Source organism: Solea solea, chromosome 20 (genome assembly GCF_958295425.1).
Source record: "Solea solea chromosome 20, fSolSol10.1, whole genome shotgun sequence".
Taxonomy (NCBI): domain Eukaryota; kingdom Metazoa; phylum Chordata; class Actinopteri; order Pleuronectiformes; family Soleidae; genus Solea; species Solea solea.
The window spans coordinates 3698093-3723863 of NC_081153.1; the positions used below are offsets into that span (position 1 = coordinate 3698093).

Here is a 25771-nt window from a genome sequence, read left to right on the forward strand (position 1 = left end):
GTTTTTGCCTCGTTTCAGAGCCAACAAAGTTTACATTTATGGACCCAAGCCAGGCAGAGCACGTCTTATAAGACAGAATTGGACATCTTGTAACATCATTGTCTGGCAACAGGGAGAGAGAACAAATGAGTGCTTTGGTCCAGAGCTGGAGATTATGTGACCAGCATCAGATACAGATTTTTTTTTAAGACTCTCATCTGAGTTGTGTGGGTTCTTCTTTGTTGGCTCAGAGCTGCCACCTACTGTCGCTATCACCAAACTGCACCTGCGTCCTCTGAGGATCATATTTTAGTGACCTTATAACTGTGGCAAAGGGGGCGGTAACCATGGAGACACCTGCTGAGTGACTGATGCAGGGACCCACACACACATGCATCAAACAGCAGGAGGTTAAAGGTCAAAACAAACAGCTGGGAGGATCCTCGCAGCAACCAAAGCAGCAGAACTCTTCCATTTGTTTCATGCACTTTTTAACTAATTGAATCCAGACGTCATTCATCAATTTCCTCGCAGATTTTACCCTCAATTTGTTCAGATATGTTCTTGTGTGTACTTTTATATAAATATTAATTAAAATGTAACCATAGTCTTCTTTAATTTCCAAAATGTCCACTTGTTTTTCAATGAATAAATAATCCCTGACCCTTGAGATAAAACTTATAAAGAAAGAACTTCCACATCTGCTGCTGCTTTTTTAAAAAAAAAAACATACAAAATTTACCAACGCAATCAATTCTTTATTCATATATATATTTTTATTCTTTACAATGCAGATTTTGTTTTTTCTAATGTACACTCCTGGGCTTTGTTCAAGACAACTCTGTCACTGCAGGTTCATTAAAGAAAAATATACGCCTGTGACAAACTTGTGAACTTGTAGATTTTACATGAATGCAAAAGACGAGAAATAAAACTAAAGCCACTGACGTTGAAGTTAAAAACGTGGCACAGCCGATTGTGCCGCTGCTATTGTTTGTGCATCAGTCTGAATTTAATCTTCTCTTTTCTTCATCCATATACAAAGGTTTTTTTTTACAAAACTAGAAATTAGAACTAAACAGTATACAAAACTCTTTGATTATGATGACACTGAAAAATTCAGAAAATGTTACAAAAGGACAACTAATGGACAAAAAGAAAGAAAGAAGATGTCTTTGTGTTTACAGTGTATGAACATGAGTAACTTTAAAAGACAGGATTATTGCTTTGGTGTGCAGTCGCAGCACAAACGAAGACAAGAAGGCAACAAGTAGGTGAAGTTTCTCTTTTGACTCCACGCTTATTCCTCATCTTAAATATGTTAAATTCATAGGTTGTTGTCTGTCTGTCTGTCTGTGTGTGTTGTTGGTGGTCAGAAGCTGAAGATGTCATCGGTGAACGGGCTGAGGCAGCGCGGAGTGTTTCCGTCGGTGCCGTCACAGTCGGGGTCGGCGAGCCAGTCGTGTGGCGTCAGCCCAACGTCCAAGACCTGGGGGTTAGTACGCGACACTGCCAGTCTGAGGAGAAAATCAAGCGTAATACTTAAATGGACATAATTTAAATGGACATTTTTGACCCCCAATCATCTGTAAATTTCATTAAAACACACACAAAAAAACAACAACATATGTCGTCCAGTTGTTTCCACTTAGAGAATAAATCTTTCAAATCATAACAAATGACATTTTTCAGAGCGTGTGGTTACTGTAGTTACGAGAGAACAATTTCAATATGAAAAGCAGTGGATGACCAGGCCAGCAGGTCATGGCTGAGGTCAAAATGGCAACAATTAACACATGTTTGTGTTTTTGGCTTTTCATTTCTAGAATATTTAATCATTTTTCCATGCCTATTGTTAAAAATGTATGCCAGGTTGTGCATTTTTTATGTAATTTCTTTTATTTTTAGTTGACTATTGTAAACAACGTTATCTAAAATACTCACACTAACACACCTCTGGACCAAAATGTGCTCAATGAAATGTGTTCAAATCAAAATTTTTGATGCATCGTGACAAAAACGTGGCAAATTAGGGGTTAAAAACTTGAGAAATTAATTAATGTATGATAATGTGAGTATTTTATGAAATAGCAAAAATCTCTGCTAATCTTTCACATGTGCAACAATCAAACCAAAAATAATTCACTTGTCTTTTTCTTAGACCATAAAATGAAGCAGCATGATGACAAAAACTTCATTAATATTTGATATGTATGGAAAGTACTGATGTCGGTTTAAAACATTAAAAAAAATGTATAGCTTAATTTTTCATGAGCACATTTTTGGTCCTTATTTTACATTAAAGATACGGCAATGGTGTGGTGATACTAGAGAGGTCCTTTTGTGGAAATAACGTCCTACTTTGTTTCTTCTCGGTCTGCTGCTCTTTTTACAGCTCCTTTTTTTTTTGTTCCTCCCACTGAGGTTCACGTCATCTACAGTGACCTCACTCCCGGACCTGTTTATGTCACTAAAACCTCTTTTACCTCATTTAGCTCCGCGTGTTTGACGACAAAAAAAAGGCTTTTTATTATAAACACGGCAAAGCTGCAGGTCAACAGAATTACATCTAGAATCTCCTTTCATTTAAACGTCACGTGGCCCACCAACCCACCCACACACACAGTAGAAAATAAATTTTGGGTGACGGTGAGATCAGTGGAGATGATGACATTTTCCACTATGACTTGAAATTCAATAGTTTGAATTATGCTCAACTGTTTCTCCATCTGGGGACTAAATAAATAAAGTACACACACACACACACACACACAAGAAGTGGTTCACACTTCTGACCGAAAACTATGTTATTAGGTTGAATGATAGTTGAATGGAATGGGTTAAGGGGTCGGTTAGTAATTAAAAAGACTTCTACTTCTAAGTGGGACTTGACTTTACCTGGAAGTGAACCATAGCTATCCAGAGCACAGCTGGAGACACAAACACACAGTTGTCAAACAAACTACTGTAAATATGTCAGTTCACTTTTAATTCATCACAAATTCAGGGGAGTTGTGTTTTTTTTTTTTATTCCTTTTTTATAAAACTATATTTCTGCAGTACCAGTAAATCATCACTAAGTGGCACTGTTACACCAAGCAACTTCAGCATTGAACTACAGGACTACAGGTTCGTTTTTTATGACGGTTATAACTAAGTAAGATTCCAAAGTAAAGGAATTTAGCTGGGATTATTTTTCACTTTGATAACATGATTATTGAAGCATCTCACCTGGAGAAAGCTTCATCCAAACCGTCTTCTATTTCCTGTAAGAAAAGAAACCTTGTTAATAATGTGCAACATTATTTGACCTTTTAGAAAATCTATAATTTATATGCAAAATAATTCAAGACACATGTTAGACATTCAAGTTTACTATACATTTCTATGACCTGATCAAAATCCAACTTAAAACTGCAGTGTGACTTTTAAACATACAAAAATATCTGTTAGATCTCTCAGTATAGACGTGTTTTTTAAAGCAAGACGGCTGCAAACTGACTGACAACACAAACAAGTGCCGTTACAAGTGAATTTTACTGCTCTAAAACCCCAAACGTCAACTGGAAAGGAAATATTGCAGTTTAATTTCAATCTTGACTTGTTCACCCTCACCACAAGTTGCAAATCACAAAGAGAGACAAAGATATGATTTACCCAGCCTGGGTTGTCACTGGTCTCAGGAGGCCTACAGTTGTCCAACTGATCCGCTTCCATGTTCCCGTTGGTCTCCACACTGTCCTCAAAGTCCAGGAGGTTGTCTGTGGCAACATCTTTGTGAAAAGAGGGAAAGGGTAATCGACTGCTCGTTTAAGGTCATCTATCTATACTTAATGATAACACTGATAACCCAGTAAACGTGTCAGAAAAACAAATTTACTAGAACTACATTACTGTTCTTAGATTGTTTACAGAAAGGTGCAAATGTAAAGGTTTTGCAGTCAAAAAAGGTCAAAGTATGTCTGTCATGAGAGTATATGAAGAAATTCATGATCCAAGAGGATAAATCCTGCTAGTGACCCCGCCCCCTCGTCATTTTATAATAGTATTTTTACATTTTGACAAGTGACAGTAGGAAAATCCCAGTTGTAATTGGTTGATAATTTAAATGAATAATGTCTGACGCCCATTTAAGGCGTCACTGTCACTGTCACTGTTTATTATGTCGCCTGCTAAAACATGTCAACATTGTTGGTTTTTACCCGTTCCCTTCAGACTCCCCAAGCTGTCCGATCTCTCCGAGTGAGAACTGCTGCTGGTGTCTCCGGCTGAACCGGACTTCACTCTTCTCCCTTTCTCTACGGGAAGAGATAACGGCAATGAGACAAAAACAAAAAAACAGGTAAAGTAAGTTATGTGTGTGGAGTGACGGGGTCTACCTTCTTTGGCCACTTGCCAGAGTTCAAAAGCAACGGTGAAGGCCTGGGCCACAGTCAGAGCCACTGCCTGAGCCTGAACAACGGGAGGAAAAACTGTTTGTAATGGACCAGAGACAAAACATAAGATCCTCAATATTACTCCTATCTCATGCCAAAGTCAATTTTAGAGTCATTGTGAACGGACTTTGTCTTTAGACATTCAACTGAAGCATCAGCTGCTCAATTTTTGCATTTGCAAAACTGCAAATAAAGACGTGATTGGGGGGAAATTGTATTGACCACTGGTCTGCACTCTGGGTAAAGACTATTTACCTGAACACTGTTAGTTGGAGACGGTACTATACGTTCATTAAGAAGACATTTAGAGCTCTGGGGAATGTGAAACATTAACAAATCTGTGAATCAGTGCTGCTTCAGCAGAGGACAGAGAAGAGGACATCAGATCAGCACCGTCTCCATAATCCTGAGCAGAATCGAGTGTTTAGGAAGCAGGGTATTATCATGTGTTCCTGGGACCGGGCACGTAAGCTGAGAGGAAAAGTGCCCTTCTGCTTTTCAAGACACAGGAAGAGACACACGGCTTGTGGAGCTTTACTTCTCGGGTTTCCTCTTAAGGAATGAGGACGAGGTGAAGGCAGGAGCTAAGGTGTCACTGGTAAAGCGGCGAAGAGGAGCAGTGTTACAGGAAAACGTGACGTCCCTTACAAGAAAAGCAGCGGGGCATTTAGAAGAACTCCATTAGTATTTAACACTATTTTACAGATTCATATAGTGTTACTTTTGTTGGCTTTAAAAGGAGATATGTCCACAAGCGACCGTTAGCTTTTAAAATGCTTAAGTCAATAACATTAACTGTAAAAGTTAAATTATACATTAAATGTCCACCAACAACGTATATGAGAGAGAAAGAGAAACTGTCCACACTGGTGTGTTTGTCTTCAACTTCCTGTCTGTTTTCTGGACAAGATGTTTTTGAGAGGGGTAGCGAGGCTTTCTGAGCCTCAGCTGCAGCTTTCTGTGTTAGAGTCACTCGGTTGACATGAACCAGAACGTGCAGTCCATATATAAGTCCATTTAAATTGTGAAAGAAATCCGTCTGCGCCAGTGTTTTCAGCGAAGTTAATTTCAATTTAACACGTTCACTTAGCCTCTGTTGACATAGCACGGTCATTTCATGATTTAATATCATTAATTTCAGAAATATTGCCCCTTTAATCCTCCATTTCAAGGGTGGATTAACCTAAAAACCTTAAACCCACCTGGGTTAAACTGAATGTCACGGTTCAAACTCATCACTGTGGACAAAATGACTGACTCAAGTATTTGGAAGATGATGTTTACCCCACAACTTTGGTGCGTTTGATGAAATGTAAAGCACTACTTAGACATTCATCATTCATGATCCTCGTGTTTAAATGAAAACATGACTGAACTCACCACTTTCCTCTTGGAGCAGAGGTAGGCGTGGCACTCCAAGGTCCCGTTGAGGGTGTTCTGAGCGATGTAAGCAAACACTTTGTCGTGCAGTTTGTCCACGGTGCAGTAGGATATTCTGCAGGCCAGAGGTTAGACAAACACAGTCTATAGGCAACGGTCATACACACGGGATAAGCAAGGTCGCTATACTGCATTAACCTTACCGTCGGTTTAACTACAACACATTTACCTGTATATGGAGACATTTTCCTGGAGTTTATTCGTCAGGCTGTCGTGCACCATTATTCCCTGAGGGGACACTTTGAGAGCAACCTTCTGAGGCTTCTTCCCACTGGCTTTAGCCTGTCAAAGAGACAAGTGTCATGACAAGACATGAATACTAAAGACAGAGAGCGAACACAACGTATTCATACGTTCTTCCACATATTTATATGACAGGCAGTGACAGCAGGTCGTGACGTCACTCGTAAGACTCTGAACTCCCCCTTTTGAAGCCTAGAGGTTCACAATTTATTTTGCTCTAAATTGAAGTATAATTTACAACATTCTAAATATTGTATTGAAGTAATTGAAGTGACTTGAAACTTGGGGACTTGTGGCCATTAAGTCCTCAGGAATATGTGAAAAACTTCCTAAAACCATTTTGATGTAAAATCTACAAGTCACTAAGGTGGTAAGGAAGAATTTTAACTAGAATAACCTTGGATTAGATGTCATACTGATGAGAAACTGGCCATATCTTCATTATATGAGTATTTCTGACAGTTTTACTTTATTTTTACTGTTAAGCCACTTAGTTTTTAAGACGTTGAATAACGTTTCCATCTCATGCAGAACCCCCATGTCATTTTGATGAGCTAAAAAGTTTAATAATGGCAAAATGAGCGAGTGAAATTTTTTATTGTGATGGTTATTTCAGCTCTCACCGTGGCGACAATCCTTTTCACAGCGGCAGCCGATAGCTCCTCCCCCTTGGGCTGATCCACCAGTGTCATGCCAAAGTAACGGAGGTTAAAGGTCATGCCCTCTACGATGGTCTCGCGTGTGTCCGTCCAGTTCTCTGGAAGCTCTGCAGATAGAAAGAGAGGAACTTCTTTTTGATCATGTTCATCATGGTGAGTTTCTACTTGCAAATGAATGAACACAGAACTATTTTAAAGTCATGGTCAGTAGTTTTTGTTGTTGCCGTCAGTCAAACCATAGATCCTAAAGCATATCCTGCTTTATTATTATTATTATTATTATTATTATTATAATACTACTACTACTACTAATAATAATAATAATAATAATAATAATAATAATAATAATAATAATAATAGGTGAGGGTTCAAGAAGGAAGAGAATAGATTGTGCTGGTGATTTCTTTTAAATCATTTATTATTAGCCTTGAGAGTGATAAGAAAGTATATTGACACTGGTAGATAAAGACGCCTTGGTGGAGGTTTGCGTCTTTTACGAAAGAACCTGGAGAAAACTCACAAAGAAAGTTAAAAGCATCAAATGTTTGTTGGTTACAGCTTCACAGATTTGCCTACTTTCCTCCCATTTCGTGTCTCAAAAAAAAAAAATCAACATTTTGTCAAGAGAGCATTCAAAAAACTCAAGGAAAAACAAAATCGGGGAGAAACTGTAAACAGCCTCATGCTCTATCTCAAGTCGAGCCATTTCATCTGCTCACTCCCTGAAGTGGAAAGGAGGCAAAGCGGGGTATCTAGGTCAGAGGTACGGTCTGTGTAAAGTAAATATTTCAACTCCAAAACAACTTATAGCATTTGACAATAAAGAGGGCAAAGACTGTGAAGCGAGGACGCGTGGACTAAGTCACACTGAGATAAAAGCAAAGTTTGGTTATACTGTATTTACCAACAGATCGCTCCAAACTAGGCCACAGACGTCTCCCTGTCTCAACTTTTAATGTTAACGTTTGCAAAAACACACCAAAAGCAAAGTAACTATATGAAATGTAACTCGTGAAAGAACAGCAGCTCCCTCTGAGAGTTTCTTATCATCTGTGAGCGACTGGTGCTCTCTGGCCTTGACCCTGTGGCCGTGTTTACACAGATTTCCTCGAAGTATGAAGGAGGGTAGAAGGGTAAGAGGAGGCGAGAAGAGTGGGAGGGAGAAACTGATCCCGAGGAGCTTCGTCGTGTTCGTTCTCAACTGTGGGATGTAGTGCACACAAAAACAACAAAAGGTTTTTGTGCAACCTACTGTGAAAGCCTTGAGGGACAGCTACTTAGGAACTAGTCTGCGGTCTTGTGGGTGTTCAGTAGGTAGAGGTTGAGTCAGTTGGCCAAAAAAATGACAACATAATAAGAAAAAATAGATAGAAGCAAAAAGAACCGATGACAAAAGTGTGGCACATATGTGTGGAACATAATATGAAGGAACTGCAGGTGACATCTGTGAACTTCCAAGTTTGTATGAGCCAGAATCAACTGTGAGGAAAGGAAAGAAAAAGGTGCAGGTACCAGGCACTGCTGCTCAGTGAGAGAATGTGGAGCGCTCGGGCATGAGACCAAAGGTCAGCAACAGCTTTACATGAAGGGAAAACAGTTGTGTGCACGTGTGAACTGAGAAACTTAAACCAGGTGACCCTGCTGGATATACAAGGCACTAATCTGTTAGTGTTAGGAGTTAAATAACAGTAGGAAAGAAAGTCTAAAATCTCATTTTCTCAACTCCTTCATCAAATACAACACTGATGGATAATTCCATATATCAATGTGTGTGTAAAAAAAAAAAGAAGCTTTTGTTGAACACACTGACAGGTGTTCTGATCCAAAAGGAAATTCACGCCCATGCTGATTTGTGTGTCGCCACCAAACACTGTGGTCTGGATCACTGTGGAAACCACCAACTGCACTCCTACAACTTAATACCACAACAAGACTCCAGAGCCAAATCACCCTTTTCTTTACAAACCGACTTCTGCCACTGATTTGTAGCGATAAAAAACAACAACTGTGATTTCAAGGGATTTAAACTCCTCCGCATTGATGTTACGGTGGTGAACTGAGTCGTTGTGGACGTCACTGTACTGTGTTACAACATTTCAGAGGCATTTAGCCTCAAGTTCACTCACCAGACTTTACACTGGAGGGAGCAAACAAACGAGAGCCAAGTCACGATAGTTTTCCTTAGTCCTTCTGCTTTCCTATTGCTTCTAGAGCAATGATGCGTGTTTGGGGAAAAAAACAGGAAATTGTAGCAGCAAGAGTTAGCAAGTTGGGAGTTTAGTTTGGACAGAACTTGTGATTTTCTCAAAATGAAAGAATCTAGCGGACACCACAAAAACATTATTCAAAGTTAACTTCAACTGGCTCTCACAGCAGTTTACAGAAACTTCCATTTACCCACTCGGGTACAAGACTTGCCAGGAAAATATGACAACATTAGCAAAACAGTGGAAGAAGAAGAAAGACACCTTAGAGAAAGTAGGGAAGACATATTCTGGCAGTGGTTCACAGTGGTACTAAAAATGAGACCTTCTCTATTTGAGAAGGTCGCTGTAAAAAATAAAGGACTCTTTGCTGCAGACAAGCAGCCTCTGGCTGGTCCTTGGTGAGGGCAGCGTGCCCAACGCAGGTTGTTTAGGGCAACCAAGCCAAGGCAGTCAAAGCAGAGACGTGGTTAAGGAGCTGGGAGGCCACTGCCATTTAAAAAAAAATGGGGCAGTCCTTACATGGCTGAATAGGTCCGTCCTTAATGAAATCCCACAGTATGTGGTTATATGAGACAAAAGCTTATGGAGCTGCATTAATGCCTTACAAGTCTCTTTGCGTCTCTCTCTCTCTGTGCTACCACACTCACACTGTGAGTTCATCCACATGCTGGTGGAATCGTTGGAAAAATTAGCTCATTTCTCAGAAGTAAACACGCATGTGTTTTAATTTACTCGTCTCGTTGAGGAGTCATGGCGTTGATTAGCAGTTTTAAACACACAAGCTGCTTTCAGGAAAATATTCTCCAGAGATCGTCCAAGAGTCTGCAGATTTCTGTGAGCGGAGTGTGAGAATGCAACAGGAGAAACTCCCGAACGAACGTATAAACACATTTGACTTTGGAATGTCTTCATGACTCTGGAGATGGGACCTTCCAAGAAGCACAGCAACCACCTGTCATGTCATCCCTGACCTGGTCTTGTAAACCAGCGTCAAACCTGAAGGTCGGACGCTGGTCAGGAACTTCATTTGCTGCATTTACAAGGATTTAATTCCACTTGCAATCAGTGCAAGAGCACAGTAAAGTCCAAAAGATGCACTATTACTTCCTGTGAGCGGCACAAGAACCCAGCGCTGCTGTATGGACAAACACAGAGAGAGTTATGTGTTGAGATGATTCAGGGGTTGATGAGTGCTGTGTCAACTCATTTGACAACGACTTGCATGTAATGAACTTTCATTTATATACAAAAATCTCCCTCAAGACAAGATACACGTCTGTATGTAGGAGACAACCTCAGATTTTCCTTATTTGCCCTTGACTGCTGCAAAAGTCACACAATGTTTGTGTAATCCACTCTACATTTCTTTACTGTACGCTTCATCATGGACGTTAAAACAGAGCGGCGTGAGCTCCAGCCAACAGGAGGCTGTGCACTGATTGACCTGCAGCATTCCTGTCGACCCCTCTTGGTTACAGCCAGGGGAGATTTCAGGCTTTTCTGCCGCCACTCGCTCAGGATCAAGTAAGATTAAGCTGACAAAGTGGCCCTTGAGAGCTACAATGGGGCACCAGAGTGACCATGAAGGTTTCCTGCTAATGATGCAGTGTTGAAGCTCTTGTCCTGCTAAAGACACTCAAAGTTTTGGAGCAATCGCAACCGAAGAACTTTCCCCCAAAGAAGGACCTACTCACGACAAGGAACTTTTCAGATTACCAGGAACCCTAGATAGATACAAGAGCCTCCTTTTTCACCGCAGGAACTTTAATCATTTACCTGGGATTTACCCAGGATTTAAAAAAAACAAAAAAAAACCGCAACCAAACAACTTTGCCTCAACCCCAAACTTTCACCCAAAGAAGGACCTACTCACGACAAATAACCTTTCAGATTACCAGGAACCCTAGATAGAGGGGCGGGGCTGTGTGCAGCTGCAGCTGCAACCCACCTTTAAACAAGGAGCGAAAGAAAAGGACATGAAGACAAGTGGACGGACGAGAAGGTCCAGGCTCTTTTGAGCGCATCTGCTGAGGAGGAGGTTCAGCAGGACTTTTGAGATGGCGACACGAAACGGCCGAATGTATGACGATTAAGGATCGCTGAGTTTTTCTGCAACCAGTGGAGTTGCCCCCTGGTGGCTATTTAATATTATGTTCATTTCCTTTAAGGCTTCAGGAGCAACACAGGAAGATTCCACCCATTCTTCACATATGATCGCAAACATACAGTCTGAAGCATTTATTCTGAAGTGCCATAAGGGGGAGACTGCTTAGTCAGTCTAGGACCTCATCATTTCAATGTATCATTCTTTGCTTTTCACTTTAAAATGGTCATCAAAACAAGTATATATCAACATTTTGTGACGTTTTTGCTGTAAGATTGAAATGAATGAGTTGAGTAGAGACAGATTGTTTCCATATCCATTATCAAATCTAAAAAAATAAGCTATTTTAAAGCATATTCGTTTTGTTCTTTATTATATTCATTCATTCATTCATTCTGACCATGACCCACAGTGTTGCTGGAGGAGAGGGAAAATCTCCTGATGACTCAGATTATCCACAAAATCCAAAACACTGCTGTTGTGAGAAAAACACACCAGTGTCTACTGTACTGTACGGACCACAGAAGTAAAGCAAATAAAGACCATGAAAACAGTCATGTTTGCTTGGTCTGCTTTGTTCATGGTTAGAATAGAGCTACAACTAACCGAATTATTATGTTATTTCTCAGTCAATGGATTCACTGTTTGGTCTAAATAAAATGGTTTGAACAAGTGTCAATCTGTTTCTTAAACAATAAAATTACCATGGTCTTAAAATATTCTTCTCTACAGAAGAAGAAAATATTCACTGTTTTTTTGGGGGTTTTTTACGTTAAAAGGCGGCAAATATTTACAGTTAAATACTTGACCTTTAAAACAACAGGAACGCTTTGGTGACTTACTTTGGTAAAGTTGTCTTACACACGTATTGTCCCTCCATGTTTTTAGTTAATTAGGATTAAATGTGGACACATCAGTGGAGGAGGAGAAAAGCGTTGTCTTTCTTACTTCTGTGTCTGCCTGAAGTCCACGACTGTTTGGCCAAACTCGGGCTGCGGATGATGGCTCTGCCGGCCGACCTGAGGGCATCCATGTCCGGGTCTGAGAGAGCCGAGAGTCGGTGTGAAGTTTGTCCTGCAGGAGAAAATGTTGACCAGATTACTGCTGCTGCTGCTGCTGATGATGATGATGGGGAGGATGGACTTGTGGTGCCTTCAAGTGCAGTCAGAAAGAACGACACTTACACAGTAAATGAGCCCGGCAGAAAAAGCTGATGCTGCGTTTACGTCACGACGTAAGTCAAAAAAGTTTTTGTTTTGTTTTTTTTAATCATATAACATAGGGAAAATAGATATATATACACGATATTATCAAGCATAATATCGTGTTATTATATTAACAAGCATAATATCGTGGTAAATTTTCATTATCGGGATCAAATTGAATAGGGAAAACTTGACCAATAACGTTTTAGTGATTTATTACGTACCTCGATGGCAAGCTAGCTACGGAAGACGATTAGTGCCAAATGTAAAACTTACATTATACATAAAACATACATTATTTTATTTAAAAGTCTGAATTCTGACAATGTAAATATCATTAGTTAATCTGTTTTTTTCTGTATTTGTAGCACATCATTTCAGTTGTTTTCTTTGTTAAGGCAGGAAAAGCACAGGTGTTACTGAGGAGGCTAAATGGAACGCAGCCATTGTGATTGTTTGCACCTGACATTGACCTGTCAAAATGTCTGCCATGAAAAGTGCCTCTAACACTCATATTGAGCAACAATTCCTAGAAGTGAGGAACTGAAAATATTTACCTAACATTTATGTCACCCTATTGCAAAACACACTCATCATATGGGGAAAAACAACACTACAAACCCATATACAGCCCAATGGAACATATATTAACAACAAAAACAAAGTAATTATTGTACAACTTCAACAATGTTCAATAGAATACATGTCTTTTGTCAAAGATAGTTTGATGCAGTACTGGTACTTGTATCAGAACCTTGAGCATCTACCAATATAAGTCCAATAGTCTTTTTACGCTCTTTCAACAACTATGGTGTTGTTTATAATAATACCACAACTGTGAATGGTTTATTTGAGGTTTAAAGATCAAATCCCATTTTTATTCATTCCTTTTTTTGTGAGTTGATTTTGACAAGTAATCGGACTAATACCAATACCAAATATCGTATTAGCTCATCCTTATAGTGGCCATTTTGACACGTTTTAGTAAGAAAAGCACAGCAGGTGTTGCTGATCGTGTTAACGACAGCTCTGCACCGTGAAACTGAGGAAACTAAATGAAACCCAGACATGATGTGATTGGTAACCTGTTGAAAAGTGTTCGGTGAAGGTAGACACAAAGATCACGGCACACAGTTGGCATTGCCACCAGCAAAACCTTCTTTAATGGTGATGGTCAAAGTAAAAAGTGTGACACAGCCACCATCACTTTGAGAAAAAATAAACATGGTAAAACAATGACAAGATAAAACAAAGCACTTATTTTTTTCCAAACCTTCTCTTCCTTCTACACAAACTCGTAAAAGCAACTTGAGAACTGAATTCACAAAACCAGAGAGCCACACAAAAATACTTTTTTCTCTTTTTTTTTCTCCAGGTAGGCAACATGACAGCACGACATGATCAAATGGTTCAGGGGTTAAGTGACCTTTTCCCAAAAACAACACATTCACCGAATCCTTCCCTGGTAGAAAAAGGTGAGGAAACCAACTGAACATGATGGTGCGTGTGTGGGGGAGGGTATCAAAGTCGGCCTGTAACAAATAAATAAATCAGTCTCACTGACCACCTGCCCCGAACCTTGTAAACACAACACCGTCCGAATATGTTCTAATGACAACAACGACAAAAACTAAAAAACGACGGCACTCTTTCTGCAAACATTATGCTAGCTACATCGATCAAAGTATGGATGAAAACCCAAACATCAACACTTGGCACTTAAGAACTGAAATGATATAAACAAAGAAAACATTCCTCAGTATTTTTTTTTTTAAATGTACATTGTTGTAAACAACTAAATGCCAAAACTAGGGCATGAGAAGAGACAATCAATTTGGCTGGTGTCTGGCTTTACCAAGACTGTGTCGCTATGAAATGACATGTACCATGTCCAGAATTGTCTTTGTCCCTTTACGTCCTCAATACTAAGACCAGTTAGCTCACAACGACTGCACGTCTCTGAGGTTTGACTTTTAAATACTGAATTTAAAATGATCCAACGTGAGAAAATCTTGTTGTTTTTTTTAATGCTTTTAGATCCCAGGATTGCAAAGTATGTGGTTCCGTGTCAGAAAAAAGAGAAACTGCAAAAGGCACTGTAAAAATCTGCGAATAACGGTAACGACCGGTCACCTCGACATCATCAAATCCTGTGGACGTTATGATCTAATGGGTTCTAATTTGGTCCAGAGGGAGAGGAAAAAGGTGTCTGCAGCAAATGGGTGAGCGGTAATGTTTTTGGCAGTGCCAGGCCAAATCGAACAGAACTGAATCTGCTTCATCCACTGACTGATAATCCTGGAGAATCCACTATATTCCAGCATTGAAGGAAACAAAAGAAATGGTACTGGAATTATCTGAGGAGAACAGCAAACGCTTACCAGTTCAATACCACTATTTTATAAAGAAGTGTACATTGCAACTGAAGAGAAACATTACAAAAAAAAAAACTACCAATGATATCAAAACATGAATAGTTTTACATTCATGTATCTCTTACAGGGCTTAACTTAACACGTCTGAACTGAGAACACACCTCTGCCTTAATATAAACCATCATGAACGCCGATTGTTTGTCAGTTAATTATTGAACAAAATATGGCTGCGGGGTTTTTTTTATTCTGTACAGCAAATCAGGACTGACATGAAGTGAAGCATGATGGCTCTGAAGTAAACATTTGTTTCCCTTTTCGCGCCCCCTTTAAACAGATTCTATCGTCTAATGGCTAAATCCAAGAAGTCAACAGCAACGACAACAAAAACCCCTTCAAAATAATAGTTCTCATAATAGAACCAAACAAAATAAACCAAGTACATGTTTGTAAAGAGGGGCTGTGTGTGCACGTGCGTGTGTGTGTGTGTGTGAGTGCAAAACCTGTCAGGGGGCTGGTAAACCGAAACAGAAATAAGCCAGAAATGAGAAAGTCACTAAAACAAAGCAGGAGAACGTGTGGACGTCAGAGTCACTTTTTCAGGGGCTGGTAGACTGAGGCGTTGGGGTCCAGGGACGAGGGACTATTGTCCATGAACTTGGAAGAGTAGTGGGGGGTGACGCCGCTGAGGTTGCTGCCGTCTGATGAGTACGACAGGCTCGGCATCACTGCCATCACCTCAGCTATCTTCTGCTTCAGCTCTGCGATCTCCTGCTCCCTCTGATGGATCTGGCCTGGATGACACAAGAAACAGACGTTGATAAACATCATTAAGAGATAAGTACAAGGGCATTTGTTGTGAAGGCCGTCCATACTGAATTCCTGATAGTTCTAGTGTTGCTGTTCTGTAGTTGAATATGTTTGCGTGCATGCTAAAGAGAAGCGAAGAGAGCTTCTCGTACACACGCTACAATAGAGCATTGACCCATCGCTGTCTTTAATTGTCTAAATGTAACCATCCTCACAGAGAAGAACCTTCTTCAACTTCTCCACAATTAACTCTAGCTGCTTTCAGACAAACTCCAGAGGATCCAGACCAAGCGTCCTGCTTCCTGCATTCTCAAGCTACGCACCACCACCACCACCTCCTTGGCCAGATCCTCCAGAGTTTCTCCTGCCGTTGTGAACATCTCCACGGTCAACACCTTACCTTGTGCGATCTCCAGCTGCCTCTTGGCGTCACCCAGAGCGGAGAAGAGGTCCAGTTTGATCCTGGTCTCAGCACTGAGGCTGTTCTCCAGGTGCTGGGTCTTCTCCTGCATGGCCGAGAGTGCCGACATCAACACCTCTGTGTCCTTCTCATTCTCCTTGTATTTCCGCAGCTCCTGAATCCAACAGGTCAAAGGTAAAAAAGACATGGTTACCATACGACAAAACATCACACAGTCACTAAAAGTTAATGAACAAGATTTAATGTGATATTCATTCTTACCTGACACTTGCCCTCCAGATCCCTAATCTGCTCCTCCTTCAGTTTCATGTCCATGCTGAGCTTCTTACACTCGGTCTCCAGCTCCCTTATACGCACACGAAGTGAGTCATTTGACTCCACTCTGTTGGTGGAGAAGCAGAATTGACATTACAAAATGATCACTTATTCATTGTTATCTTGGATTTAATTGTTGATGCCACTACTGTGGTTTTCTATCCACAAAGAAGCTTAAAACCACAATTCACTTTGTATTCAAATTTCAATCAGGAGCAAATCCCAACAGTTATCGACATACTGACTGATTTTAAGTATACAATATATTACATAGCCAATGATGACATGATAAAAACACCATGAGGGGAGTTTATATTTGAGGAAACTCTCCACCGTTTGCCAGAGGAAGCAGGAAAAGTACCTGGTGGCAGCAGCTAACGCAACAGCTCTGGCGGCGGTGGCCTCCTCTATCTTCTTCCTCTTCCTCTCCTCGGCCAGCTGTTTCTCAGCCAGAGCCCGAGCCTCCTGCTCCGCCTTTAGCCTCTTCTCCAGCTGGGAGATGGTCTGTTTGTCCTTCTGCTTGGCCTGGACAGCACTGTGGAGCCTGAAGTGTGTGCAAGAAAAAGGGTCAAGCAGATGAAGACAAAGTCTGTTTCCTGTTCACATTTTGAACTTTCAAACCTGCTCACCCTGTGAAGTACAGTGTCTCGTGAAAAGAATAGGATTTTTATTTGACAGAAAAAGTTTTTATCTATCGCCATCATGTGGTCATTTATGTCAGTTCATTAAATACGACTGTCTTTTTTTTTTTAGTGCTGACCCACATGGAGACGGTGCATGTGGTAAACATTACGTCAAGTCACCTGAGGATGAAATACTAACAAATATGAGATTGTTGGACCCAAAAACCTAGTTACGACAAACTGAGTCAAATTAACAACAAAAATAAAATATGCATAATAGTCTTCTGTGCTATTATGTGCATGTTAATACACATAACTTTAAATTCAGTACCCATTTCTCTGGATAAGTTAATATCTGAAATACATACTGTATCCACAAAAGGGTATAAAAGCACTCCAGAATGAAAGAATGAATACAAAGATATAAACTAAACGAAAATATTTGGATAATGCAGGATCTAGCATCTCAGCTTGCCCTCTACAGTCTCAATTTGGATAATTTGCCGCTTGTAAAAACAACTCAAAAAAAGTGCAATAATAAGCCACAAATATATCTTTCATCTAAACATCTGTCCATGAATAAATGGAAATGGTGAAACATTTTCAAGGCAAGTTTCGTGGGACGGAGCATCATCATCACATGAAATACAATCACGGCCCGACCACAGAGACCTTTGGTGCATTCAAATCCCAAATGTAATCCCAGTTGTTGTGTCACGACTGAGGAAAAGTGCTCAGGGTTTAAGTTAGTAAGTGAGCAGACAGACAGTTCATGCACCCACTTGTTCTGCAGCAGCTCGTTGTCCTGGCGGAGCTGGCCCAGTTCAGAGCGAAGGCTTCGGTCCTGGCTGCTCAGAGAGGACAGCTGACTCCGCAGCTCTGACTCCAGCTGCCTGTTGGCCTGAAGGTCCGCCTTCAGTCGCTTCACGTCCTGCTCCAGCCTTTAATGACGAGAAGACATGAGGAACCACCACAACAGGCCAACACATATCTATTTGTCTACTTTTAACCGATTCATTTTACAGGGAAATAGGATTTATCCTCCGGGTTAAATGTCAAATAAGAGGATAATGAAGCTGTATGAGAATCTCACCGTATGAGAGCGTCTGGTTTGCCCAGCTGATTGTTAGGAATGCAGTTCTCCAGCGGATCCTTCTGGCCTTTCCCCGCCCCTTTCTGCTTCTTCTCGTTCTTACCGGTCGACGAGCCGGGCGGCACGCTGCCGTTTGAAGAGCTGTGATTCCGCGGAGACGAATTAGAAATGCTGCCTCCGCCTGCGCTGGCATTTTTATAGTTCTTCCCCGTGCCCCCCACCTCCTCCTTCGGAGTGGTGTGTGTGTTGGCGTCGGCGTGCGTGTTTTCTCCGGCCAGCTCGTTGTTGAGTCTCTTTGCCCCAACGTAGTTCTCAATGTACTCTGTCTCCTGTAGTTTGGAGTCCAGTGTGTGCATAATACTGTTGTTGTTATTGATTCCTATTGTGTTCTGTTTTTTGCCCTCGCGCTCTTTCGCGGTACTGTCCTTCCCTTTTTCCCGGTACTCCAGTTCTGGTAATGGAATTGAGGTGCTCTTCTTTCCGGGCGGTGCTCCATTTTGGGATATTACCGAAGGTTCCACCTCCGAGATCCCTTTAGCTAAAGCAGCTGAAAGAAAGCAAGCACATGCAGCGTTAGAGAATGCCCCCAGAAGTTTAAAATCTGCGACTTTTCACTTTCCGTTTGACCATTACAGGCTTTGTGACTCAAGGAAAGGAAATAGCAGATAAATATATAAGCAGACAGTAGGTTGAAACAGATGTAATTTAACTACGGTTGCAAAGGACAGTGTTTTCATAGAATAAATGATTCATTATAAATAAACATAACCACTTATTGCAGCTCTAATTTTAGCCCTTCAATCAATAATAGTAAGAAAACTAACAATTCCAACAGCAGTTCCAGCCTATATGTAGTCTCTCATCTAATAAATTCTTATCATCCTTTATTCTTCTGCGAGCTATTTATAAAACACAAATATAAACAAGTTTAGCATGACTTAAATAACAGAATACTGTCTGTACTGTAACGTTTACAGCTCTTGATTTATTTGTTAAAGTTAAGCGTGAACACAAAGTAAGTTTTTTTCCCCCTTTCCAACAGGAACCACAACTTAAAATGACTAATTATAATGGAAAACGTTTCTAAAATACAGTATTTATGTGAGAGAGAATGTATAATTTCCAGAAATATAGCTCTCTATATGAAACAAATTGTTACATTAACACAGTAAACACTTGTCCACGAGTGTCCATACTTCTGGTGGACTATTTGACACCATTCTTTCTTCTTCAATCTGCATAATACTTGTTTTCTTTTAGTCTACGTTCACATTACTCCCCTTTCCCTTAAAAATGCTAAAATTCTGCTCCAGATACATACAAACCCTAACAATATATAAGTTTAAAAATGCTCCAAAGACCCCAACGGTGAACAAAAAGCTCCATTGACACTTATTTTCATTTGAAAATGTCATTTTCATCCACATTAAAGTGTGACAGTACGGATGAAGTGCAGTAAAAGGTGCTTGTCTCACCCTCCTCTGCCTCCCTCTCTTGTCTCTGCAGCATCTGTTGCTCGGGCGGTAAGGCCTGCTGTAGAAGCTGCATGTAGAACTCGTTCTCCTTCTGAACTTCCTTCTGTTTCCTCAGCCGCATCTTGTAGCTGACGTAGCTCTTAAAGCCGAAGCCCAGAGTCACCACTGGATAGCCGATACTGGACGGAGAAGGGGAAACACGTTTTTACAACTTTTACTGTAAATCACGACATCTTTACAGTAAAAAAAAGGAGAGTCTTAAAGACGTTTTACCAATGAGCGGCAAATGGTCGACACAGGTCCACGTGAAAGTTCTTCAGATCTTTGAAGCGTATGGCGGCTTCGATGTACACAAACAGGATCCACAGTGAGACAGTGGGTAGACAGACTCCTCTCTCTGTGTGGGAACAGAGTGGAAATGGCAGCACTGAGCAAACTCAGGCCGTCTTTAAGGCCAAATTAAAGAAGAATCCACTAAGAAAAACTTGGGACAAACCTGTGTGCCAGACATACTGCACCCATACGTAGGTGCTGGCGGCGAAAAACAGCCACTGGACGGGGATGAAGAGGAGGCAGATGATGTCCGACGTGAACGCCACACATACGAAGAAGACAGAGAACGCCTTTGTAAAGAAAGGGAGAAAGAAACGAAATCAAAGTCATTAAATACGCTGAAATAAACGTTTCATCATTCAGCAGCAAATAAAAACACACGTGCTGTGTGAATTCCCTGCGTCCTGGTACAGGAAATAGACATATTTCCACCTGGGCTGCAGAGCGCCGTAGGAAATTAGTGAAGGCTTGAGGCAAAATGCCCTTGGAATATCTGAGAAATTACTCTTGAAATGTGCATTATGTTATCTTACAAAACAGTGTGACTGGATTACAGATTGGATATGGGTTTGAAATGTGTACGAGTTTAAATTAAATATGGGTTTGTCGTGCAGCATAACGTAATAATTAATCCACACTAGTTCACCATTATATCCTTGATACTGTTCTCCTAGTGCAGTTGGCATCCATTTTTAATTCAAGGGGTATTAACTGGGGCAGGAAACAATTTCTTCCCTGCTTCCAAATCACCTGTAGCTCAAATTAATATCAGTGTGAATACGGAGGTGGGGAAGTAAAGGAGGACATCATGCATCATCATGCACATGAGCTCTTACCAGTCCCTGATATCTGAAGGAGTCGTAGACACTTCGTATGAAAAGCCAGAAGGGCCACAGGTACTCGAACCTAAACTCCAGCACAAAGTCGGCCAGCAGAACTAAAACCCACACGACGAGGAACTTCAGGTACAGGAACGTGCTGCGGGAGAAGACGAGAGATTTAAAAACAGAGAAAGTAAATGTTAAACAAGGACTACACACAGCTCACTTGATAACTCTGGATTGAGGTTATGGAACCAGGGAGACTGGACGTTTGCTCTCTGACTGCTTTCTGTAGCTGAGGATTAAGATTGTTTGATGACAACAGGTTTACACCACATCTCGTCGTCGTCATCATCGCCACGTTTACGGTGTGACTTGCAATATGTGAAGGTCACATTAGGTGTAAAAGGCAAGAGAAATATCGATGCAACAGATCGAGACGGAATCTTTAGAAATAACTGGCTTACGTTTTAAAATTTCGTGCTCAACACAAATCATTTACATGTCATTAAAAGTAAATACTTGAATGAATAAAACATTGTATATTGTTACAGTATAGTTTTACATTTGTTGGTCCCCATTGTGCTGCTGTGCCGTAAAAAAAGACAAAGACAGAGGCTGAGAGTGAAGTGTATGTATAGTGTCATGTCTAGACATGTCACTAAAAGCACACCTGGTGTGTGTTTCTGACAGAGAGCAGCATAACATCAACACAGCGACACTTAACTCTTTTAATTACAAATATCATCTGCCTTCCACACAAGAGTCCAGTGAGACGTGGTGTGTCTTTGGCGGTTATTGTTCAATTTCACCCTCTCTCTGGCAGACAAAGCACAGGTGAGACAACCTCCGCCGTCGGTGTCACCCCGCACTTCAAAACAAGCGCTCCCTGACATTGCTGTTGTCATCTCTGGCTCGAGATGATTTTTTTTTTTCCTTTTTCCTTCACAAATTCATGCGATTAATTTCATATATATACATTTTTTTTCTTTTTAGCTGAAAACGTTCACAATAAACGTGTTGAGCTGAAGTCATTTTGAATCTCCACATAGTCTCACTGCCATTATTCCATTCGAATGTAGCCCGTATATGAAAAAAAAAAAGAGATGTATAATAAGCCACACAAGACAAACGTAAAGGCCTTTGGCTTTTTTGTCAATAAGAGTGTCATTTTCATTCATCTGCGTTTGACGCTGAAATATGAATGTAGCAGAGGCTGCCATCCCTCTTGACATATGCAGAGAGGCGCCATTGTTATACAATAACGTCCCTCCAGCCCCTTTTGGTACCTGCTATATATACCCTCCGTGATTCGGTTCCGTTTTAACGGCCGTCGGAGTTTGCTGCAGTCCGCATTGCGCCGCTTCATCCTCCCCGCGTTGGTTCGCTCGTGATATCGCTGTGGTGGCTGCCGCGCGGGAAGTCATTCGCTCATCCTCATGTTCCTTATTCCTTCATTTATCCGCCACTGTTGTTGTTTTATGCACATGAAACAAAGAAATAAATAAAAACAGTCCATGGAAGCCCCTCCCCTTTTCACGACACGCTGCGTCCCCCCCGCCCCCCCGTTTGCCGCCGTCCTGACGTCACTTCGTTGTCGGTGACGTTACGTAGCAAACATGGCTGCCTCCAACGAGAGGAAACGTTTTTGTCGCTGTTGAGGCTTTTTTTTTTTATAAATTCGTCTTTCTCGTCGGTGAGTGTGTAATTGTGAACTATGTGTGTTTTTAATGACATTATGCGCTGAGGTTTGTTGTATTCATGTCAGCTGGACGTAAAACTCGCGTGTTGACGTGACAAAACAAACGTGTCCACGCTTGTGCCCTGGCCACGTTTGATGAGGTAGTTATAGTCCGTGTCAGATATTCACTTTTATACCTTTATTGACAGACATGTTCAATGTCTTAAGTTTGCCCAACTGCGTTACATTACATTATATAAACACTTAAATGTCGAAAAAGCAGCTCATAGTTGCACATAAAGGCATTTGAGTGGAAAATACAGCAGTATTCACGTCTGAAAACAGTGGCAAATCAAAGCCTGATGTGGTTCTGTGGTAAAGTGTGTGTGTGTGGAGGTTATGGATACAACAGAAAACACAAACGGGAAACAAAATCAGAAAATAATTAGTATTTATATAAAGTACATATATGTTGTAAGTAGTTAAAAGTATATACATATGCAAGGTAAACTGTTGATTTTGAATGTCTGTAAGTCTATTTCAGATTTTGTCCATCTTTTATCTGCCTCAGATATTTTTGTCCCAGTTAGAATTTGACATGTTTCTTTCTTGTTCTCCTTTTATTCTCCTTAAATGCTGTTGTGGTTGTGCATGATACATATGCAGGACAAGATGGAGAAACTGTTGTCATCCACTGAGGAAAAAGAGCGAGAAGAAGAGACTGAGGAACAAGAAGGATCTGAAGGAGAAGGATCTGGAAAAGGAGGATCTGAAGAAGGAGTATCTGAAGAAGAAGGATCTGGAAAAGGAGGATCTGAAGAAGGACCTGAAGAAGAAGGGCAAGTAAATGATGATAATGTAGAGGCCAATGGAGATGATGAAGCAGAGGAAACGGTACAGGCTGCAGAGGAAACGGCACCGGCCACAGATGAACCAGAGAAGGCTCCCTTGCCTGCTCAGGCTAAAGACAAAAAGCAGGCCGATGTCCTGAACCTCAACAATGAGGTGGTGAAGATGAGGAAGGAAGTGAAGCGAGTGAGAACTTTGATCATCCGCAAGCTGACGCGACAGATTGGTGCCCTGAAGAAGAAGAAGGGGAAAGAGGCTGAAATTGAGAAGAATCAGAGGAGAGCTGCCAGGCTGCTGGAGGAGGTCCATGCCATGAAGGTTCTCGCACCAGACGTGGTAGGTTAAATTCATACTGGAAGTATAATTATTTATCTATGGGATAGATTTAGTCACTTATTTATAAGCGACTGTTGTCTCGTGGATAACTGACTTTCTGTCCCATTGCCAGGTGACCAAGAAAGCCTTGCAGAAGAAGCTTAATTTTGAAGAAGTGTGTAAAAACACCAAGTCTTCTATTTCTGACCGGGCTGTAGCACGCATCGCCACACACCCTCAGTTCGACAAGAAGATCGAGGCCATCAAAGCTGCAGTGAAAGCTTTCAAAGATGAGAGGATGAACTGTGGGAAGCAGGGAGGAAAGGCGCAAAACAAATCTGAAAAAGTAAACTTGCCGTGTCCGGACAAAAGAGGAGAAAAAACAAGTGAGAAAAAAGAGGAGGATGTTACAGTGCAGCTAAAGGAAATAGCAGACAACAAGGAAGAAGATGTGATCCTTGAAGACTCTAAAGATGAACCTAAACCTGAAATTGACATTGTAATAGAAGCTAAATCAGCTGATACTGCTGACGTCCTACCGGAACAAATACCAGAGTCTGAGAGTGTAGAACAGGCACCAACAAAACCTAGCAATGAAAAAGTCCCTGTAAAAAATGAACCTCAATGTAAAGATGCAGGTAAGAAGCCGAATGTTGCAGTGTATAAGAAAAGGGAAGAGGAAGCAGAGAGCGAGTTAGACTCATCAGATGACGAGGAGAAAGAATACTTTGATGACAGCACAGAGGAACGCTTCCACAAACAGTCCTCCCAGTCGGAGGAGAGTGAAGATGACTTCTTTGTAGGAAAAGTGAGTAAATTTAAGAAGAAGAGGAAGCAGAATGTTGTAGAAGGGGAAAGAAAGGTTGAGATGGTGCAGGGAGGAAAAGGAGAATCCACCAATAAGGTGAAAACTTCAGACAAGGTCCAGCGAGAACTCGATGAGCTTGAGTCCAGGCTGAAGTCTAAAGCGACCTCACTTAAGTCTGTGTTCTGTTCTTCCCTCTCTGGGTCTAAGCAGGCTGCAGGCAGAGGGAGAGGTGGAGATAAATTCAGGGGCCAAAGAAAACCAAATGGCAACAGTGGTTTCAATAGAGATTCCAGATTCCAGGGTTCAGGAGAAGAAAGAAATTCAGGGTACAGCAAGCCCTGTCCTGAAGGCAGATGGCAAGAGACAGAAGACAAGAGCTTTGCATCTGCTGGCAGAGGGCGAGGCAGAGGGAGGGGGCGAGGCAGAGGCGAAGTTATGAGGCAAAACATGTCAGTGGGTCGGGGTGCCACTTCCCATCAGCCACCACAGCAGACACTGCATCCATCCTGGGAGGCGAGTAAGAAAAGAAAGGAGCAGCAAGGACAAATCATGGCCTTCCAGGGGAAGAAGATCAAGTTTGATGATGATGACTGAATCAGCTTTTCTTCTTGTAAATGTCATGTACATACCGAGTGACTCAGTCTTTTGTGATCAATTGTCACTTACGATGTTCTATCATGTTGTTTTTAAAGGGTGTAAAAGGACAATGGCTTGATATTTCTTGAAAACCACCGTAAGAAACATTCAAATCTAAGCTGCAAAACATGTCACGGAAGTTTATGACTTTGTGTTATAGGTTTCGAGTTAACATGTTCAATAACATGCAATTTGTAAGGATGTGCTATACTGTATATTCTATATTCTTGCCTTTTATATCCTAATATGTATTTGGTGATATAAAAGCAGTGATTGTTGTTATTTTTACTCTTTGTCTGACATGATTTTTAATCCTAAATTAAATTGATGGGTAAGGATGCCAGGAGCTGACGTGACCATCACATTAATTTTTCTTATATATGTCTTCCTTTAGTGCTTTTAATCCTCTAGTGGAAATGTATCTAGCTATTCAACTAAGATTTGTATCCATCAGTCGAATATTTGAGTATTTTGTTTAAATAAAAGTTGAAGTAAACACTAATTTGCCCTGGACTACAGGCTGTCGGAGCAGCTCAGTAAATTTCAGACGTCAAGGCTGGCAGCTCTTACTTCGTCATAGCTAGCATTGATAAAATATTGGGTATTGATCTTATACTGCTCAAAATCACTGGATCAGATATCAGAGAAAGAAATAATGAAATCAGATACAATTCATTAACCCTACCTATCACATAAGTGCAGATGAGATGCCATCATCATCGTTGGGTCATGGAGACAGTGGCAGCAAATGCATCAGTACAATCTGTGTCGTGATGTCACCAATTATCCTTTGATTGAATATTTAGTACATACAAGGACATTTGTCCCCCCCCCCCCCATCTTCTCATCCACACTCCAGTCCAGACGGTGGCGACAATGCACCTACATGATGGTTTCCAACCGCCGAACTATCCAAAGAAGAAAGTTCTCCGTGTTCTCACCGTGG

At 41.0% G+C, this 25771-nt stretch overlaps 3 protein-coding genes across 6 annotated transcripts; 1 reads left to right on the top strand and 2 right to left on the bottom strand.

The window, feature by feature from the left end:
* Nucleotides 1-716: 716 nt before the first annotated feature.
* On the bottom strand, nucleotides 717-12222 carry ldlrap1a (low density lipoprotein receptor adaptor protein 1a). 2 transcript variants are annotated; one of them, XM_058620086.1, is made up of 10 exons: nucleotides 12017-12222; nucleotides 6722-6864; nucleotides 6025-6137; nucleotides 5796-5910; nucleotides 4359-4431; nucleotides 4182-4277; nucleotides 3637-3752; nucleotides 3211-3245; nucleotides 2878-2909; nucleotides 717-1496 (listed from the first exon to the last, which is right to left on the bottom strand). In XM_058620086.1, exons 1-10 carry the CDS (start codon nucleotides 12099-12101, stop codon nucleotides 1450-1452), a joined length of 855 nt encoding a protein of 284 aa, XP_058476069.1. In that variant the 5' UTR covers nucleotides 12102-12222; the 3' UTR covers nucleotides 717-1449. The 2 variants fall into 2 exon arrangements, with proteins under 2 accessions (XP_058476069.1, XP_058476068.1); XM_058620085.1 differs by lacking the exon at nucleotides 2878-2909 and having other exon boundaries at nucleotides 12017-12220.
* Nucleotides 12223-13407: 1185 nt separating this feature from the next.
* On the bottom strand, nucleotides 13408-25669 carry maco1a (macoilin 1a). 2 transcript variants are annotated; one of them, XM_058618927.1, is made up of 11 exons: nucleotides 25511-25669; nucleotides 20552-20693; nucleotides 19879-20005; nucleotides 19656-19779; nucleotides 19383-19561; nucleotides 17908-18454; nucleotides 17597-17755; nucleotides 16553-16735; nucleotides 16138-16258; nucleotides 15856-16030; nucleotides 13408-15439 (listed from the first exon to the last, which is right to left on the bottom strand). In XM_058618927.1, exons 1-11 carry the CDS (start codon nucleotides 25543-25545, stop codon nucleotides 15237-15239), a joined length of 1995 nt encoding a protein of 664 aa, XP_058474910.1. In that variant the 5' UTR covers nucleotides 25546-25669; the 3' UTR covers nucleotides 13408-15236. The 2 variants fall into 2 exon arrangements, with proteins under 2 accessions (XP_058474910.1, XP_058474909.1); XM_058618926.1 differs by lacking the exon at nucleotides 25511-25669 and adding an exon at nucleotides 21826-22056.
* Nucleotides 22147-25171, top strand: srfbp1 (serum response factor binding protein 1). 2 transcript variants are annotated; one of them, XM_058618929.1, is made up of 3 exons: nucleotides 22147-22232; nucleotides 22884-23402; nucleotides 23515-25171. In XM_058618929.1, the coding sequence occupies exons 2-3, from the start codon at nucleotides 22890-22892 to the stop codon at nucleotides 24781-24783; spliced, it is 1782 nt and encodes a 593-aa protein (XP_058474912.1). In that variant the 5' UTR covers nucleotides 22147-22232; nucleotides 22884-22889; the 3' UTR covers nucleotides 24784-25171. The 2 variants fall into 2 exon arrangements, with proteins under 2 accessions (XP_058474912.1, XP_058474911.1); XM_058618928.1 differs by having other exon boundaries at nucleotides 22165-22232; nucleotides 22869-23402.
* Nucleotides 25670-25771: the final 102 nt, after the last annotated feature.

Excerpts from the sequence above, each read along its gene's own strand:
- ldlrap1a (XM_058620085.1), bottom strand. The coding sequence starts at position 12,101 with ATGGATGCCCTCAGGTCGGCCGGCAGAGCCATCATCCGCAGCCCGAGT. Across the intron at positions 4,278-4,358 it reads CTGGCAAGTGGCCAAAGAAG|AGAAAGGGAGAAGAGTGAAG; the intron begins GTAGACCCCGTC and ends CTCTTCCCGTAG. Across the intron at positions 1,497-3,210 it reads TTGGATGAAGCTTTCTCCAG|ACTGGCAGTGTCGCGTACTA; the intron begins GTGAGATGCTTC and ends TTTTCTCCTCAG.
- maco1a (XM_058618926.1), bottom strand. The coding sequence starts at position 21,905 with ATGAAGCGGCGCAATGCGGACTGCAGCAAACTCCGACGGCCGTTAAAA. Across the intron at positions 20,694-21,825 it reads ACGGAGGGTATATATAGCAG|CACGTTCCTGTACCTGAAGT; the intron begins GTACCAAAAGGG and ends CTTCTCCCGCAG. Across the intron at positions 16,259-16,552 it reads GCGTTAGCTGCTGCCACCAG|AGTGGAGTCAAATGACTCAC; the intron begins GTACTTTTCCTG and ends CTCCACCAACAG.
- srfbp1 (XM_058618928.1), top strand. The coding sequence starts at position 22,869 with ATGATACATATGCAGGACAAGATGGAGAAACTGTTGTCATCCACTGAG. Across the intron at positions 23,403-23,514 it reads AGGTTCTCGCACCAGACGTG|GTGACCAAGAAAGCCTTGCA; the intron begins GTAGGTTAAATT and ends TCCCATTGCCAG.